Source organism: Platalea leucorodia (genome assembly GCF_965183815.1).
Source record: "Platalea leucorodia genome assembly, chromosome: Z".
NCBI classification, from domain to species: domain Eukaryota; kingdom Metazoa; phylum Chordata; class Aves; order Pelecaniformes; family Threskiornithidae; genus Platalea; species Platalea leucorodia.
In genome coordinates this window covers 42,191,538-42,210,486 of record NC_138858.1, presented here as the reverse complement: position 1 = coordinate 42,210,486, position 18,949 = coordinate 42,191,538, and the positions used below count along the sequence as shown (strand labels likewise).

General features: G+C 34.8%; 1 protein-coding gene across 6 annotated transcripts in view; it reads right to left on the bottom strand.

Moving 5' to 3' along the window:
• VPS13A (vacuolar protein sorting 13 homolog A) overlaps nt 1-18,949 on the bottom strand; it is a 110,625-nt gene that overhangs the window by 22,172 nt on the left and 69,504 nt on the right. For 5 of the 6 annotated variants that reach the window (XM_082336642.1, XM_082336643.1, XM_082336645.1 and 2 more), the window contains 12 exons: nt 18,004-18,108; nt 17,760-17,906; nt 13,694-13,822; nt 12,854-12,987; nt 11,044-11,173; nt 10,457-10,692; nt 8,156-8,309; nt 7,132-7,278; nt 6,482-6,563; nt 5,062-5,131; nt 4,460-4,565; nt 1,685-1,798 (listed from right to left, as the gene is read on the bottom strand). In XM_082336642.1, the coding sequence (XP_082192768.1) occupies nt 1,685-1,798; nt 4,460-4,565; nt 5,062-5,131; nt 6,482-6,563; nt 7,132-7,278; nt 8,156-8,309; nt 10,457-10,692; nt 11,044-11,173; nt 12,854-12,987; nt 13,694-13,822; nt 17,760-17,906; nt 18,004-18,108 (1,554 nt within the window). Of the gene's footprint in view, nt 1-1,684; nt 1,799-4,459; nt 4,566-5,061; nt 5,132-6,481; nt 6,564-7,131; nt 7,279-8,155; nt 8,310-10,456; nt 10,693-11,043; nt 11,174-12,853; nt 12,988-13,693; nt 13,823-17,759; nt 17,907-18,003; nt 18,109-18,949 lie in introns of those variants that run through there. The other variant, XM_082336647.1, reaches the window with a different exon arrangement.

Sequence of the window (18,949 nt, the reverse complement as noted above, 5' to 3'; positions counted from 1 at the left end):
GACTGAAATCAGACTGACTTCATAACAGAGAACATAAATACACCATGTAGGGTGATGAAAAACCACTGACATTTAAAGTCAAACTGAATAACTGGAACTACCTTTAAGAAAACAAGAACTTGAAATTGCTTACTCATGTTTTCAGATAAGGTCTCCAGAATCTTTTAGCTATAATTTAGGTTATTAGCTTGTTTCAAAAACAACAAATACCCAAAATCAAAGCAAACTGAAAATGATAACATAGCATGCTGTCCAAGCAAGAATGAGAAGAAAAAGCCTGAACACAAATTATTATTAACACAAGTTTTACAAGTGCTAAATAAACACTGTAACATATATACAAGAAAAACTCCACCTGTGAAGACCTAAGTATTTGTTTCACAGAAATTAAGGTGACAGTCTCAAAACAGAAAAACATTCAGGAAAATTGCTCAAATGGCAGAAGTGTGTTCAGCAGTTTGCAAAATCAGACGAGAATAAGTTATACCTGTTTCCGATTCTCTGAAGACACCACTATGTGTCATTCATTAAATTTATGGTATAACAGAGCTTATCTATAGCTCATTTTAAAGATACATAGCTCATCTTGCAGAATCATCGTCACTTAATTCACAGCTCTATAGTAACTTCATAACTGTTAAAATTAATCTTTTATTAGAACTTGAAGCCCATTTATTTAATCCTAACTCGGCCATGTAATTTTTCTTGTCAAATATGACAGTACATTAAAAAAAAAAAAAAAGTTTTTGTTTACCTTTTTATCTTAACATGTAAAGGGCATTTTACTTTTGTCAAGTCCTGAGCAGCTTTTTTAATAAAACGACTGGAGACATACCTATGAACAACTAAATGAAGATACACTGAAACAGCTGCTAAATATACATGGGATGAGCTAGGCTAAGCTGTTTACATAAAGCTAGTCAAGCACTTCCTGGAATAACCTGTTCTAATAGCAGACCGTTTCTACCATCTCATCAGATACTGTAAAGAGGTGAAACTCAAACTGTTCTTTGATCTATTTCCCATGGGATGGAGGGGAGATTCTCTTATTAAGAACTGTTATATAGCCTATAAAGTACCATCACAGCTTTAACAATGTCAGTTAGGCAAATAATCAAAAAACGAAGACCAGTAAGCTAAAAATGCACGAGTTAGATTTGGGCAAACAGGCTGTTGTTTCCGTATCAGTATGCACATAATATTCAACAACTGTACCTGAATGGTCATGGGAATGAGGAAATAGCCAAAAGTAGAATTTACTCAAGTCAAAAAACAAAACTGCTTTTCCAGTGAGTAACTAATGATAAAGCAGAAAATGCCATTGCACAGTAATGCTGGCTGCAAATGTTATTTAGAAATTACCTCATTCCTCAACCCACAACACACTGTCTGCACACAAAGTATAGCATTTTGCAAGGATCTCTTAAATAATAGAAAGAATTACTGTATATGAAGGAAGTAATGGATAGAAACAAAATAATGAACTTTTAATATAAATATTTAATAAATATTAATGTAAACCCCATATAAGTTAGTGGTTACAATGAAAGCACTTTTCTGGGACATTTTTATTTTATTTTTTATCACCTCTATGTTTCTTCATTTCCAGTGCCTAACATACTGCAGGAGACAAAAATTCTTCAGCCAGAGAGCAAACACAAGCTGTACTGTGAAAAAGGTATACCTTAATTGGAGAGATATGGAAGTATTCATACAAGCTGATTTGTGATGTATCCATTGATGACACACTCATCAGTTCTTCTTGAAGAGATTCAACATCCTTTTTGAAAAGTTCTAGCTGTGAATGCATTTTCAAAAAAATATTACTTTAAAATTTAGAGTATATAAAACTACCATGCATTTGTCACTGAGATGCAATACATGAACTAATACTACTTATACTTTCCTGACCTGTTTTACTTAAAGCATCAACATTTTAGAGGACTTTTAACTAGAGTTCGTTTGCTGCCTTTTTCTGTATGAAGAGGAGGAAACATATGTATAAAAAGACAATCCAGCATGCATCTATTTAATAGTAAAAAAAAAAAAAAAAAAAACCACCAAACAAAAAAACAACCTATTTTTATGAAAGTTCAAATATCAAATATTTTCAAGTAAAGTTTGGACAATTTTCACCTTGGTCAAACAAAGGGCATACATATATACCCTTCTGAACACATAATATAGCACATACGTTTTTAAATACAAAAAAGTAGACTAAAGACTATTTTCTGTCTTATAGAAACTAGACGTTTACATACTCTGAGAAGACCTCTACCTAGCCCTTTTCTCTTTTCTCCTTCAAAAGATAGCGTTCCTTTACAACAGTTTTTGAAGAACTGGCCAAGTACAAAAAACATTTTAAGATTTTTAAATAAAAACAATTCTAAAATTATAATCAGAAAAGACTTAACCAGTCAAAGAAAATGAAGTTGTAGCTGAAAATAATGTGAGAGGTCCTTTCAGAACAGTAGACCCAGGTACCACCATGCTACTTAAACAAGCTAAACAGTCAAGGCACTAAATATTAAGTAGGGATCAAATCCTAAAATTATGCCTTTCAATTCCACTACAAATGAAATTGTAGAAGAGGGCCTCCTCTAATCTCTGGATTCAGTGATTCGTCTCACAATGCTGATCTCAAATCATTCATCTTTCCACGGGGAGGGGAAAGAGAGAATAAAATACAACAATGTATCTTTTTCCACTACACAACCATGCATTGAAAATAAACATAATTTTTCAAACTAGCGTAACAATCTAGAATTCACAGGTACACCTGGTATCAACAGATGTAATGGACTGTATGCCCTAGCACACTGCTGGGAACCACCAGTTTAGACTACATATTCCCACATAGAAAATTACAGCAACAGGAAAGACAGACAGGACTAAGAAGAATCAACAAGATCTTCATGCCTGATAACCCCAAACTCAAGGTAACCACGTAAGTGTTCTGTGAACTGGACAGTACATTTAGTTTTCCTTTGTAACAGGCCAGAAAACAAGCTACAAACAACCCACCAAAATCAGAATCTTCTTTTTAAAATTCAAAACAAAGAACTCCGTATGCTTAAGAAACAAAAGTAGGAAACTAAGCGTATATTTAATACATTATACCATGCAAGAGTAGCAAATTTACTTAGATGAAAATATCTACTAAACTATAACCCATAGCAGACAATTCTTACATGAATTTATTTTGCTGTAAGCTTACAAAATTCTAACAAGATTCCTATCTTGCTTGAAATGTTATTCTAGAAATCAATTGTCTTGTTGTTCCACACTTCCTTCTAATTTTCAATTTATATTTACACTGGAGCAGCTTTTTAATCTTTTCTCCTTATTTTAGTATAATCCCTGAGCAGTAATACTTTTTTTAATCTCTGATATGTAGATATGGGGAAATAAAAGCAAACTAAGTTGCCTTTCCGTCATACCTTTCACTTGCCACAGTAAGACAATACCTTTTAATGCCCCATCAAAAAGGACCTTTTTGCTCCACTCATCCAGGCAGCTCTTTTATGCAAATATTTTGGGTTCATTTTTCACTAGCAGCATTTTTGAGATACAGACAAAACTGATAGACTTTCTGCTAAATGATTTATTATCATTTCATTGTGTATTGACATTCAAATTTCAATACTTTTAACAAGAACAGCATGCCCAATATACACCAGAACTGCATTGTATCTATACAGCTTATTACCTTTTTTGGTTTTCTCTGGCAAATCCAAGTAACTCTGGCTCCTCTTTTGCTTTATGGTTTTATCTGAAGTTTTCATTATTATTTCCCAAGCAGACTACCTTGCACTTCATATAATAATATTTTATTTTATTTCTACTGCACAAACTCCTCTCATTCTCCCTGTCCAGTAATTCAATTCCCTCCCAATGCCCTCCCCTCTCCACTTAGTATCAACATGTCAGCTACATCATCTTCCAATTTTATAACTTTGCATACAATTACTGAAGACACTTTCACTTTCTAATCAACCTCTCTCTCCACTCCTTTTACATTCTCTTGCTTTCATGGGCAGATAAGTTTCAGTGATTTCCTGGCCAAGATTTTCCTAGATTTTTTTTTTTTTTTTTAAATAAGCTACATTGAGGAAGGGAGTATTATTTTCACTTCCTTCCTGTCTTGGGTTCTTAATTAACTGATCCCTCAGGCATTAGTTAGACCAAATAGTCTACAATAGCATTAGTTTCATTCTTTTCAGGTGGTTTTGAACCCTTCTTTGCATAGCATGCAAGATGAGGATAAAGGAAAGGGTTTATTGTTTGCCTCAGGCAACAGTAACTCTTAAAAATCTCACAGCTTCATATTAGTCCCAGACACAGCAATTAACCAGTGTTACGGACAGAGAAGACCAAGTTGTTTTTTCTTTTTTTAAATACAAGTTGAATAATTACAAACTTCAAATCTATTCATCTTTAAAAAACAAAAGGTTTCTACCTCTTGGTCGCTCGGCACATCAGTCTGTGTAAAGAATTCAACCAGTGCATACAGGAATCCAAGATCTAATCTGAGATCCATCTCTTGAATCAAGACCTTAAAATACCTACACATGAAACAAAAAACAATTATTAAGGTGTTTTACAAAAAAGTGTAACACGTAAAACTTAATCTAGGGTAGTTAGGCCACTTACGTATTGACTTCAGGTACTTTTTTTTTTTTTGAGGGATTCACCATTACTGGTGAAAAGAAGCTTCCCATAGTGGTGTAAGATAAACACACTTCCTGTAACCAGAACTATTTTCATCAAGTAGCAGCATTTAGCACTGTATGTAGCACTGTTAAGCACAGAGTTTTTTCTAAATTAAAAAAGACTAAAAATCTGCCTTAAAAAGACACTTAAAAGTCCCTGCTTTACTCTGCAATTATGTGGATAATAAAGGGGGCTGAGCTTTCCTCTCTCTTTAAGTACTCCGATCTTTCTGTGAATGAGTTGGTGTGAAGTTATCTTGCATTATGTTTGCCCCATAATAATTTTAAGTTTAAAGCTTGATTAAACATAGTCAAGAGCAAAAGAGATTGTACATGTCAAAATACTTACTTAATATGAGATATTTGTGAATGTCCTGCGGTTCTCATAACAATACTGACATCAGTAAATGGTTTTGGTGCTATGAAGTTGTAAAATAAAAAGAGATCAGCACAGACTTTTGTATGATATACATACCTTTATATTTTTAATATGAAAATGTCATATATGTTCAGGATTTTCTCAATCCTGTGAAGTAGGATTACATAATGGATATGACTGGCAAACAACTAAGGCAGGGAAAAGAGCAGGAACAGAAAGGAATAGGAAGACAAGGATCAAATGAAACATCAAAATTCTATTTCACTGATCTCTGAAAATGTACCACTTTCAATTAAAAGCAAATTGATATTGATAAAATCTTAGATTTATATAATTTCCTTAGTCATAGAATAAGATTTTACAATGACTGATACAAAAATATAAACTAAATAAAAAAAGGAATTCTGCAGATTTATGCACTTTAGTTTGAAATTGATCATATTTAGAACAAACACCTGACACCTTATTAGCTTCTGTACAAAATTACAAGCAGTATTCTTTGTCTCAGTCCAGAATCCCTCCTGAGATTACTCAGGTCTTCCAAGTCACTTTGCCTCGAACAAGTTAATGGAAGACTGCAGTTCATCACATAGTATACTGACATTGAGCTCTATGCTCCCAACAATGGAGAAGTTGGAAAGCTACATAGAAAAAAGGCAAAATATAATTTGCCATCTACAGAGCTTATAAATGGTGCCTCACATAGCAATTTTGAGTTTAGACTGGCACTGTTACACATTTATTTTCTTAGTAGTTAAGATTATTTCAGATAGGTCACTAGGTCATCTATTGCATGCAAGCAAAGAAAAAAAAATTAAACAACATGATTAAGATAAATAATTTATTTGGAGCAGTAGGGAAAAAATCAGATGACTAAAGATGAAAAGTGCAACCTCACTGCTCCAGAACTCCAAATGCAAGTAATACAGAAACAGTGCAACAGATTCACTACCATCCAGATAAGCAACAATCTGATCTTTTTTTACTTTCAGCAGGCAACTCTTCTCCTCTATTAGTCAGCATTAAGTTTTAGTTGTAGCCTGAATGCAACTGCCAAAAGCCCATTTTAAGCTTGATCCAAATCTAACTTTCATGTTACACTCTCCAAGAGCACTGAATTAGTGTGCCAAAGAGAAGCACTCAAAAGGTACCATATCAATGGATGAAAAAAATTTTGTTTTCTTCTGACTTTTAACTGTTGAAATGGTTTTCTGTATTTCACCTTTGTAGAGAAAACTGCTTCCCTATCTCTAACATTAGTATTTGTGTTATCTGTAGTCAGTAAGCTTATACAGACTTCATCTGATAAAAGTGACATTGTTAACTTCAGTACAAGCAAGTTATCTTGTCATTTCAGAATTAAGGATTATGTTAAACTAGAACAACAAACCTGAATCCAAGGTGATGGACTTTGGAGGTTTAATAGGATAGAACACAAAGGGAAATATGGCTCCAGGAATCTGGTTTTGTATCTAATAGGGGTAAGGACAGGACAAGGTGCAGCACATTAGCTTTTCAATAGTGAAATATTTTAAAATCAGGGCAAACACAACAATTATGAACATTACCTGTAGCATTCCACTAATTCAAAAGCAGAAAAAAAGCCACTATTGTGGTCAAACTATCTCTATTTTCAAAATTAAATAATCCAATTCAAATAGTCTTGAAAAGCTTCTCCAAGTTGGTGGTAATAAATGGTCCGCAGAATTTTTGCAAAGGATTTGTCTTTAAAAATTTGAACATATGCAAGACAACAAATTGTACCTATTTTTCTGTTGGTTGTAAAGAAAAGCCACAAGAAAAAGTATCGAAGATGAATGGTGTTTTTCCTGAACAGTCATAGTTGTCTGGGTTTTTTTTCCAGAAGCATTTAAGTAGTATTTCCAAAGATTAAGAAGCACTGATGTAAAAGGCAATTAGGATGAAAGTACAATTAAATTCAATACATGACAAATCCAAACAATTCTAAAAATAAATCCAAGTTTCCACCAAAGTTGCTTTTTCTTAGTAAATAACTCACACTGTTTTTTGACAACTCACCTGTATCCTGTAAATTTGAATTCTGACAGACTTCTGATGTGCAGATGAACTGTATTCTACTTTTAAAGCTGGCAGATAATTCCTTCTGATAGGAATCTCATTTGGTTGTTGAATTTTCATGTTCATTCCATTAGGAGTTAAACACACCTATTATATTATTAAAGACATTTTGGTATGTTATGTGTTTCAAAAGACTGCTTTTTATAATATACTTTGAAATTTACACTGTTCATTAACATTGTAAAGATAGCTTGGCAGTAAAAATTTTGCAGCTTTTAAGTCAGATGTCAAAACTTTCCTTTACTTAAAACAATCAAATTTTGTCATAAATTTAAGTAAAACTACAAAATATTGCATTATTTGGGGGATTACTAGTGTTTAATACATGGCTTTCTAGAGGAAAGGCAGAGTGGTATAATGGTCTATGACTAAGATAAAAATTGGTTCATTTACCTATACCATGTTCATTTACCTACAACACAATTGTAATTAGTTATCTAGAACTTATCTATAGACAAGAACAGCAGCATTTGGAGCATAATGTGCTTCTGCATTCCAGAATAATTTCTGGAATTATTTTTTCATATGTATGTAGTTGAATGACACAGTTGAATTATCCCACAGTAAGGCACTTGAAAAATACAATTTTGTGCTAAAACAAACCAACCAACCCACCCCAAACTAACACCCTGCCCACCTCCCTGGTATAACAAATGAACTAAATGCAAAGTTTCTTTACTGTAGCTTTATGCATATTTAGTCCCATGACCTGCAAAAATGTTACACTTCAATTTCAAAGTTAGAGGCTAGCAACAAAAAGTCTACAGCAAGCTTCCAAACATCTACGGATTTTTTTTCCAAAGATATTGTTCTAGACAGAGATAAAGAAGGGTTTTCAAATGGATTAGGTAAATCTATCATCTCAATTTTCACTGGAAGTTTCTTCAAAGATAGCAAAATTGATACATTATTTTTTTCCTGTGTATACATGTAAACAACAGAATTAGAGAACTATGAGTATTACCAAAACATTTGATTCCAACTCAATAATCTTATTTTCTGAAGGAGTTAGCTCACTGTAGTCTTTGAATTCTTGCTCTAATTTATCAGTCTGCTTAACACTCATTGGTCTCCATCTTGACTTCTTCTTGGGTTTTGTCTCCCAAACCACATCAGAACTTTGAAAACAAAACAAAGCACCAAGAGAGAAGGATTAGCTCTTTTAAAACAAGTTTTACCTACCATAGTACGGCTTTTAATAGGTTGTAACTACAGTATGAGAAACCACATCATAAAGTACTACTGTAGTAAGTAAAAGTGACCCAAATCACCTACTGCCTTCTTGGTACTAAGTGGAAGCCAGTCTCTCCAATATAATGCAAAAAAGAAAAGTTAACAGCAAGTCTGTATAATGTCCCACTTTGATGAAGATGGGCATGTAAGGATACTTAATCGGGAAGCTCAGTTTCAACAGTACTACCATCCATTATTCTACAATCTCAATGTAGTTTTCTGCATATACACCTGCATGTATTTTGGCATAGCTGAATTTACTAGAAATTGAGAACTTCAAGTCAAGACGAAATGCCTCCTGAACTGCCTCTTGTTTTTGATAGGTAGTTTCTTCACTCTGTTGGTTTAAATCAATAGACAGTGATTTTGGTTTACATGTTTCCTCTACCGATCTTATGGTGGGGGTTTTTGTTTTGGTTTGTTTTTTTTTTCTTTTAAAATGGTATCCTAAAATCGGTTCTTTTCTTTTGTCTCTTACTTTTATTATTAATAAAACAACAAAATAATTAATCATCCTTAAAGAGCACTGGACTCTTTTCTGCTTACTTTCACTGCTTCTGTGAGAAGCTCTCTTATCTGATTTCACCTTACAGTCAAACTGAAGGCACATGATAGGGCACAAACCAACACTATCACACAGGTGGAGGGTATTTCTTCTTTCCACAAGTGACTCTATAGCCCACAAACACATAGCTTTCCAGACACAGCCCCAATCCAATCCCTTTTAGCTACATCTGTGTCTGTGTTCAGATAAATCCATGGCAGAACCACCAAAAATAAATGATCTAAAGGGCAAAACAACAGCTATAAAATAGACTACTACCTTGAAATTGCTGCTGGGAGTTCTCCCTTCCTCCCCGCCCCCCTCCCCCCCTTTTTTTTTTTTTCTTTCTTTCTTTCTTTTTTTTTTGCCCCTCTCTCAAACGTGCTGTGATCCCAGAACTGGCATGGTGAAACTTGTTTCTGCATCAAGTTAAAAACAAGCTGCCTTTTCCGTTCTTTTTATAATAGGACGTTCACAAATGGGAACATTCTGCATAATAAGGCTTTCTTCACCATACTGAATGAATAATCTCTTATCCTCAGAAAGAGCTTTCAGGAGTTTGACATCCACTCAGGGTTTAACAAGAAAACACCACCAACTATAAACACTGCTAGACTACCTCACTATGGATGACTGCTTGCAAAAAACACTGACTCGGTGAAATCTCAGCACTACTTTGAATCTAGGCAATTAGCTGCCACTTTTACTGGAGTGTGTTCACCATCTACATAGTTATCAGAGCTCAGTTCCTCAGGTCAGGGTAAGCACTGGGATTTTCTTTGTGAATGACAGATGTGAATACATGAAGTATATGTGTATGTCAAGTTCTTGCTTGTTTGTTTTGCAGGGTGGTGCAAAGAATTAGTCAAGAGAAAAAACAGTCACTCTAGCAACATCATTGTGACGAATACAAGGAAGTGTGTGGATTATGGCAATGATATACAAGTGTCCCTTGAGCATTCTAAAAAGCCCCTGTTTGAATATATGACAGCACACATTTCTTAAGCATCACATAGTTTCTCTTCTGCTTCCCTCTGAAATGTTTTAGTAGAAAACCTAAAGTATTAGAGCCTTGAAGTCACCATAATTTCTCAATCAAAACTAAAAAGAACTACAAGCTGCTACTGCATCAAAATTTTCAACACAGAATTCAGCAATTTGTTTCTGTAACGAAGACAGAAAAATCCACTGACACAAACCACCCACAGACCTTACTACTTAAAACTCTATTATCACTCCCCAAACTACATTGGACAGGAAATACTTCTGTTCAATGTATTGGGAAGTTTGCCAAATACAGAAAGCATATGCATTAATATAAAACAGAGTGAAAACATTTTTCTTTACAACAGGAAAACATAATGATTTAGTTCTAAATACTCTTATCCAGAGTTATTTTTCGTCTTTCATCGCACCCCAAAATGTAATTCAGTGAGTGAAAATACCTGAAGTTAAACATTTTAGACTGCTGCATAGAAAATAAGTTACCTTGTAATTCCAATATAGGACACCTCTTGCTTTGTATAATTATTAACCAACGAAATTCCAACATCTTGCAAAGACAGAATAATTTCTTGTTCTGCTAGTTCTGCTTTTACACTTTCATATGTCAATTTAAATACATTCTCATCTTCAGTGATCAGGACAATACGCTGCAAACCTTCAAAAAATGACACTAAATAGACCGCTTTTCTACAATCCAGGCTGAGTATTTCCATTTTGTCCTACGAACAAGAGAGGAAAAGTTTTTACAACTCTATTCATCATTCTACTCCACAAGCAAATGCACAAGTCTTAGCAACATGAACAACAATAGAAGACATTTTTTAAAGGTACAGAAAAATAATGAAATTTTTAATTATGACTTTTACAGCAGTCTCTCACATAAACACATGCTTTTGCTCTGAAGACAATGCTTATTAGCACAAGCTCCAGCAAATACCGTTACTTTTATGTGTCTGACCCTCATATGAGATTGCAGATCATACTCATTACATCCAGAATTTCATACATACACTGATGAACAGGATAATAAATTAGACAGCATTAAAAGGAGATTTAGATAATAAATGTACCTCTTTTGGGGTAATTTCCTCAGTTCTGTTTCCACATTTCCATTTCAATTTTCTAGATCCTGCTGGGTCCGCCCAAGTATACAGTACTGCCTTATTTGGCTGAAGACAGTCTTCCAATTCACTGAGGGAGCTAGAACAAAGTAATATTAAATTAAAATGTCAATGAATATTTTGTGTCAATGACTTTTGCATTTTAGCATTTGAACAAGAACACTTTAATTATTTTTTCAAATAATGAAAATGAAAACTTAAAACATCGTGCATGAAAAAACATGCGCATGAAAGGAAAATTCAGGATTTGTGCTGCCTAACATTAATATTCCAAGAGAAGAAAAGTGTGTTCAAAAACTGTTGTTTAGGAATGGTTTCCCCATATGATTTGCTGAAGGGAAAAAAGCGCAGTGTTTAGTATCTGGGTAGACTCAATATTTTCAGACAGATTTTAAACTCCATTCCCCCTCACATACAGTTAAAAACTGGCAGACTTGTCTTCTACAGCTCTCTGAAAGGAGCCCACCCCAGGAAGGGAAGTGGAGAAGGAGGTGCTGATCTCTTCTCGATGGGATCCAGTGATAGGATGCATGGGAATGGTTCAAAGCTGTGCCAGGGGAGGTTTAAACTGGACATTAGGAAGCATTTCTTTACCAAGAGGGTGGTCAAACACTGGAACAGGCTTCCTAAAGAGGCGGCCAATGCCCCATGCCTGTCAGTGTGTAAGAGGCATTTGGGCAATGCCCTTAACAACATGCTTTAACTTTTGGTCAGCCCTGTATAGGTCAGCCAGTTGGACTAGATGATCATTGTAGGTCCCTTCCAACTGAAATACTCTATTCGATTCTATTCTCCATAGTTCATTACAAAAGTTACAAAACAACTTATTAAATTTACACTAGGGATGCCCAAAAGCCAGCTAAAAAGATAAAACTTACTAATCTTTATAGATAAAAACCAAAGCAAACAATTGAAGGTATTCTTCAGACAAACAGGAACATGCAGCTGCAAGCTTAATTTGACTACCAGCTCTTCCACTTTTCAAGTAAAAATATTTAAACACTGCTCTGATTGACTGAAAGGAAAAAACGGTAGAGGCTGTTCAGCCTTTAAAAAGAAACAGGTCAAGAATGCTGTAGATATGCTTACACTTCTCAGCACTGCACAGTATCTGCATGCAGTAGCAAAGCATTGCAAAGACATTCCAGCTTGAGAACAGAACCAGTATAGCTGCACGGAGGTGCAGACCCAAATTTTCACTGATTGCAGATAATTCATATTTGTTAAAATAATCTTAGTTTTGGTCTGGCTTGATAAAATTTATGTAACTACCTACCCATTTTTCAGTCCATTCCCTCATCTCTCCCATAACTTTTTAACCCATTCTTTCAGCTAAAGCTCAACTAAATATGATAGAATAGTAAGAGTCTCAAATCTAATTACATTTAGAAGTCATTTGTTACTTATTCTGCACAGTCAGCACCTGCACAATTCCAGAAAAGCCAAGCACATCCTTTGCTCCCATCAGGAATGTAGAGGGCAAGGCCACAAAATTCATATAAAAAGAGATCAGAGAGCTTCTTTAGCTCACAAAACAGCTTCTTTACTTGTACAAACAGGCACCTAGCACTACGTAACACTGCTCTGTTAACAATTCATTCTTCTCAATCTATAAAACAAGAGATTTTTGGGTGCTCTGACAAAATTAAACAGCAATTTCTTAAAAAATAGGCTTCTTAAGAAACAGGCATGCTTACAATACATGCAATAACAGTTCACACATCTCCATGCAGACATCCACACTAAAACTCTTACATACCTTTGTCCATACTCAATAATTTCCTCTTTAGTATGGTTTATCAACAGAAATGGAGCTGCGCCATCATGATAATTAGAAAAGGTAATTACTGTAGAATGTTCAGTCAGGTTAACATCCACTGTAATTCCTCCAAGCTATCAGATGTAAAAATTATAAAGTAAATAACAGTGGAATTAATTTCTAATAAAGCAAATGTAATTTAAGTATCTTGGAAAACTTTTACTCTCATAAGATAAAACCATCAAATAGTCAAACAAACAACCTGTTTTAATATATCTTTAACATAGTTCCCTGATCTAACTACTAGGTAACAGGCATTGCACTTAGTAATCAAAACTATGGAGGAGTTCTGTACTGTCAAAATTTGGGCTGGTAGTAGAGGAATCATCCTTGAACTATTCATACGCATTAATGACCTCCAAAACGTTCTACTACTGAAAACACTCATATATTTAAAAACTACTACTAGATGAATCTACATGCATCATAGAATTGAATTCAGTGGAGTCAAAGTTACTTTTCAAAGTAACATAGTGTTACTTTAGAACTGATGTAAATACTTCTCAGCCTCAGCTAGAGAACACTAGCAACAACCATCTGTTTCAGCTTCTACAAACCTGCTTTGCAGAGAAGCACTTAAAACACCTACTTATATCTGTGTGTACACACACCGGAAAGAGAGAGCATGAGAATGAGAATAATACACTTGCACGCACATAATCTTTTCCCCAGCTAAGGTTTTCCAATACTTGATTGTATGGGAAGACCAAAAGTTTTTAGAATGGATATGAAACTGTTACTTATGTTGTTTTAATCTATTTTCCAAAGGCAACCATTTACCTTGTTGTCCAAATGCAGTAGCAGACAGTTTTCTTGCTTATCAAAATTTATCTTCTTTGGGGGGAGATTAGAATTTTCAACTCTAACAAGCAGTTTGTTGGCATCATTTTCAGGCCAAAAAGGAATGCACTAGAAAAAAAAAAAAATCAGATATTTTGAAGTAAGTGAGAAAACAAACTAGATGTTAAATGGCATTCACTTTAGCCCGAAGTTCACCTACTAAAATTCTACCCAAAACTGTAGTGAGTTGGATTAGAAACTCTATTAAAAAACCTAAACGTAATTACTTACCTGAACACAATAAACTGAAAGGAAGTCAGAAATAATTCAGACTACAGTGAAGAAACCGAGGAGCTAAGGAGCTAAAAGTGAAAACATTAAGACTTCATATTCACATGAAGAAGTAGATTTAAAATGGATAATGTATATGAAATCGAGAGTATAAAGCTGAGCATGGCTACAACACTGAAACGGCCAAGCTTGTTACCAAAAAAAAAAAAAAAATCAAATCAATCAACTAAACTGTTCTTCCATTAAAAGACTTCTTGCCAAATAAGTATAAATTACAAATCAATCTTACAGTGACAATGACAAAAAAGGATATTAGCATAAATACACCCCATAGTAACTTGAGTAAGCAGGACATCAGCATACTAGCTGTTCTTTTGAAATACTTCACATATATATGTATAAAAAATACATGTACACATACATATACACACGCATATATGTGGGTATAAAATATATATAAATAAAATATGAAGCATTAGGCAGCTAAATCAGACAGCACGTTCTGCTATTCACATTCACAACTGAAATCACAGCCATTCTGGGTTTACAAATCCCACAGACAATCTCTCTTCCATAGTTTACACACCAAATGGGTAAGACAAGGAGGCAGAGAAGACAGACGTTTTAATTGTAACTAATGAAAAGTTTGAAACTAATTAAAAGAGTCCTGCCACAGGAACAAGCTACGATTAACAATAACTCTCAACCAGCAAGAGCTGAAATCTGTCTAGATAGACCAGTTTTCCTGTATTTCAAACTGTTCACCTGCAACACCGAAAACTTCAGGAGCATCTTTCTCCAACATAGCTTAAGGAATGAGATGTTTATATTTAACTGCATCTGAATCCTAGAATTAAATCTTCAATGGTGAAAGACTAGTTCACCAACTTACCATGCCACTAAGTTCCCTTTCCCATTGTTTCTCACACCACAGGAAGCAGGAAGACAAAGGAAAAAAATACAGTTAAACAGCAAGATTGAAGGTGTTATCTACATCAATGTGTATCCTACGGACAAAGGAAATTTAAATTGTGTTGTAAATTAGCATAAACCACAGCCAGTAAGTCTCAACATGGAAATTAAGAGAGCTCAAAGGAAATTCAAGGAGAATCAGTCAACAGTAAATGAAAGTTTAAAATCAAAACCAAAATAAGTAAAAAGGATTGGCTAAACAAGAAGTTATAGAATTCACCACAGAGAACTGAAAAATAAATTTTTGCAACAGTCTTTAGGCACAGAACGTATCACAAAACGATGCTGTTTCCAAATGTTTTGCCACACACTCGCTACGTGCTTCACTAGATATTACATTTATACAACAATCTCCATTCCATAATAGGATCTTTCATTTATATTTAGCAGTGGTCTCATGTACAGCCTTCAGCAATGTTTTCCTTCTTTCTTTCCCTAAAGATGTCTGTTGGTCAACTGTCTTGTGCTATACCTAATTCAAAGGACTGTCCTTGGCAAGCCATTTCATAGTAATCACTCTCCAACAACTTCTATTACAACGTCTGAAGAACAACGGATTTTTCTAAAAATACTAATTAAAGTTTCTGATAGATGGACTGCTTTCCAGACAGGGAACATGTCCAAGAGGAGATGGGTTCTATACAAGCATTGCTTTCTTCCCCTGAGAGGACAGGCTATCTGTCACTAAGAAAGAAGAACGGATAATAAAGAAAAGCAGCAGGAAGGACTCTGCTTAACTTGAAGCAACAAAAATAGAATGGGGGAGAGAGGAGCAAGCAGAGATATGAATTAGCATATCAGTAAGCTTGTTTTTTTGAAGATCAACCTAATGTAAAAGAGTAAAGTGAGAAGTACTCAAAAAAAAATCACAGGCATTAATTAAAAAAAAAAATCTAGGTTAGCATAGTAGCAGAGTTTCATATCTCAAGAACAAGATCAGATAGGAACTTGTTCCTGGAAATCTGTCCTGCATGCCCAAAGACAGATCAATAGTGGCTGGACTCTGCCTAGATTTAGAAGGGATAGGAAACATACCGAACTGAGCAACAGGGTTACAAATGAACAACCTTGGCAGACTTAACTGTCACAGCACAGATTTTCAGAGACTGCTTATCAAAAGGGAAAATATTGACACAATGTGGAATGGCAAGCAATTTTAAGAGTGAAGTCTGGAATAATTTAGAGGGGATACAGACTCCTCTGTTGACCATCTGATAAACTGCTATATCTAATCTTTCAAAAGATATTAGGAGTGATCCTAAAATCTACAAAGTCCTCCTTTGATACTTGATAACTGAGACTAAGATCAATTAATACAATTATGAAACATCTGAGAAACAATGATGCTTGTGGGACAAGCTAGAAAATTCTGTAAGGATATCAATAAAGCAGCCAACACAGGAAAACCACAGATTATATATGTAGCAATGTATTTGAACTACACATAGGCACCTTTGCCATTTCAGAACTTTATCAATGAACTAGATGAGGAATCATGCATGTAAAGAACCCAAAACCTATGTAGAGTCAAACAAAAGTTTGGTTCAGAGGAACATCGTAATATTAGGAAACAGCAAATGTGTAGGCTTATGGCAAACAGCCTATTCTTGAGTAAAAGCAAAGAAACTCTTTTGAAAATAATGATAAACTTTATGGGAATCTGAATGGACTTAGAGATCTAAACCTCATTGTGTACACCTAACAAAAATCACAATGGAACAATGACAACAAAGAGCAAGCAAGTAGTATCGATTTCATAAAGTGAAATAATGATATTTAAATAGTATTTCTCTTCCATAATCATAAAAGATAAAATACACACTTAAGGGGCATGTTGAAGGTACCAAAAATGTAACAAAAAGATCTGGTTACGAATCTGATTTAAAATATTCTTTTAACTTTGGTATTTTAGTTTGCAAGCATTTTTGGTAACCATTTGGAGTCCTACAACGCTAAAGAAAAGCGAGAGGGCCTCCAACCGCACTATTTGTTAGGCTAAACTCTGTCTCTGTTCTGGACATGCTCTTTTCAAGTCTCATTGGAAGGGAAGGAGGGAGATTTCACTCTTCCCCAGAAGCATGGATCACTTTCAGCTTTCATAGACCTCCAACACTACCCCAAAGAGGCATTGCTTCTCCTGTGTGTCCTGAAGGAAGGCATGATGGCCTCAAAACTCAAAACACACACAAAAGGTAATTGTGGGATACTGTACTGCAAACAGCCAAGCCGCATGTCCAGTCTGCGACAGTCTAGACCTCTGCAGCATAGACAAAAGCCCAAAAGCCGCTTCCTCACCACTTGGCCTGGGGGCCAGCGATTCCTCTCTAGAAATGATGCATTAAGCACTAAAAAACAGCCCAGAGACTAGTCCCAGATGAACAGATTGGAGCTATCTGAACTGATCCACATGAGGGATTTGCTTCCTATATGAAAGTGACAAGACATGTACCAGGTCAGCCAAACCACTCTATCAGATACCACTGCAAAAACTGAACAGAAGTTTCAGTGCCACTGCACAGACAGAGAGAGACTATAGTAACAGTACGTGTCTTTTTCTCATACTATTTATGATGCAGGTAACAGAGAAAACATTCTAATTACAATGTAAACCAGTCTTACAGTATGTCCTAAAGCAACACTGAGAAAACTTAACAGGACACAGATAATTTATTGAAAAAGCATGATATATTCAGACATTGTCATTGAAACTATGCATGGCTCATATTTTCCATCAGTGAGTGTTCGAACCAATTTTTTTTTTCCTTACAGAAACAACTCAGAATAGCTTCCTTTATAAGTTTACCTGTTGCAAGACAATAGGAATCCATTTTTCCTTGCCTTCTTCAGCTACTTCCAAAGTGTATTTGCTTCTATTTGAGATCATAAAAAATGGAGTGAAAGTTACAATTCTAGTAATATTAAAACTGCTGATGTTTATGGTGACACCGACCTGTGAAGAGAAAGACATGGTAAGAAGTATACTGTTCTTTTCTTACCTCATTTCTATCTCCTGAAAGTAATAAATTTGAAAGATTAATTTAACTCACTTGATATTCCTTTTTATGACTCTTGCATTTCACAGAACCATGACTTCCAACAGTGTCCAGTGAAAACTGATCAGACAGTTCACTGTCAGTTACCATAAGTTGCACCTATGAAGAAGGACCCTGAATTAATTTTTAACTTACAGACACTGACAACATTCAAAATCATATATAAAGTATGTGTGTGTGTGTGTGTACACACACACACACACATATATATATACACAGACACATAAGTGCATACTGGAAATACTGGTGTTTCTATTAAAAAGTAAAGACGTAACAATTGCCAGTATCATCTCACAAAGATATTTTCTGCCACCCTTAGTTATAAGCTATGTGGACTAAGCATTATAAGTGTAAAATACTCCACAGGAAGCAACCATATAAGGATCCTTTCTGAAACTTACCACAATTAAAATCTCAAAGGCAAATCAACACAGTCTTGTAATCTCTCTCGTGTCATTCATCCATCAGTAATATTCAGCATTAAAAAACTCACATAGCAGACTCAAACGGTAAACTGCATCTTAACCTTAGCTTACTACCAACTCAGATCCAATTACTAACCACCACTGCAAGCATTCATTTTTCAAGCAGCATTCATTTTTCAGGTACCACAGCTTTACATTTCTTACACAACTCCTACGTCTTATTTAGAATAAGGACCTTTATTGATGCAGCTTAAATGGAATAAAGGAAATTCTTTTATTTAGGAAGCACTTCTCAGTGAATTTTTTTCCTCTCAAAGATGAGAATCTCTTTCTTAACAATACCTTTGACAATGTAAAATTCCCATCTCAAGCATATCTGACAACACTTATTTAAAATAGTCTGTCTTTAGACAGAGATATTGTAGGTTTCATGCCCTTTACAGAGCATAGCATAGTGTAGATAACTTTCAAAATGTAAAAATGCTTACATAAAACAACATAGGGGAGTACAGAGC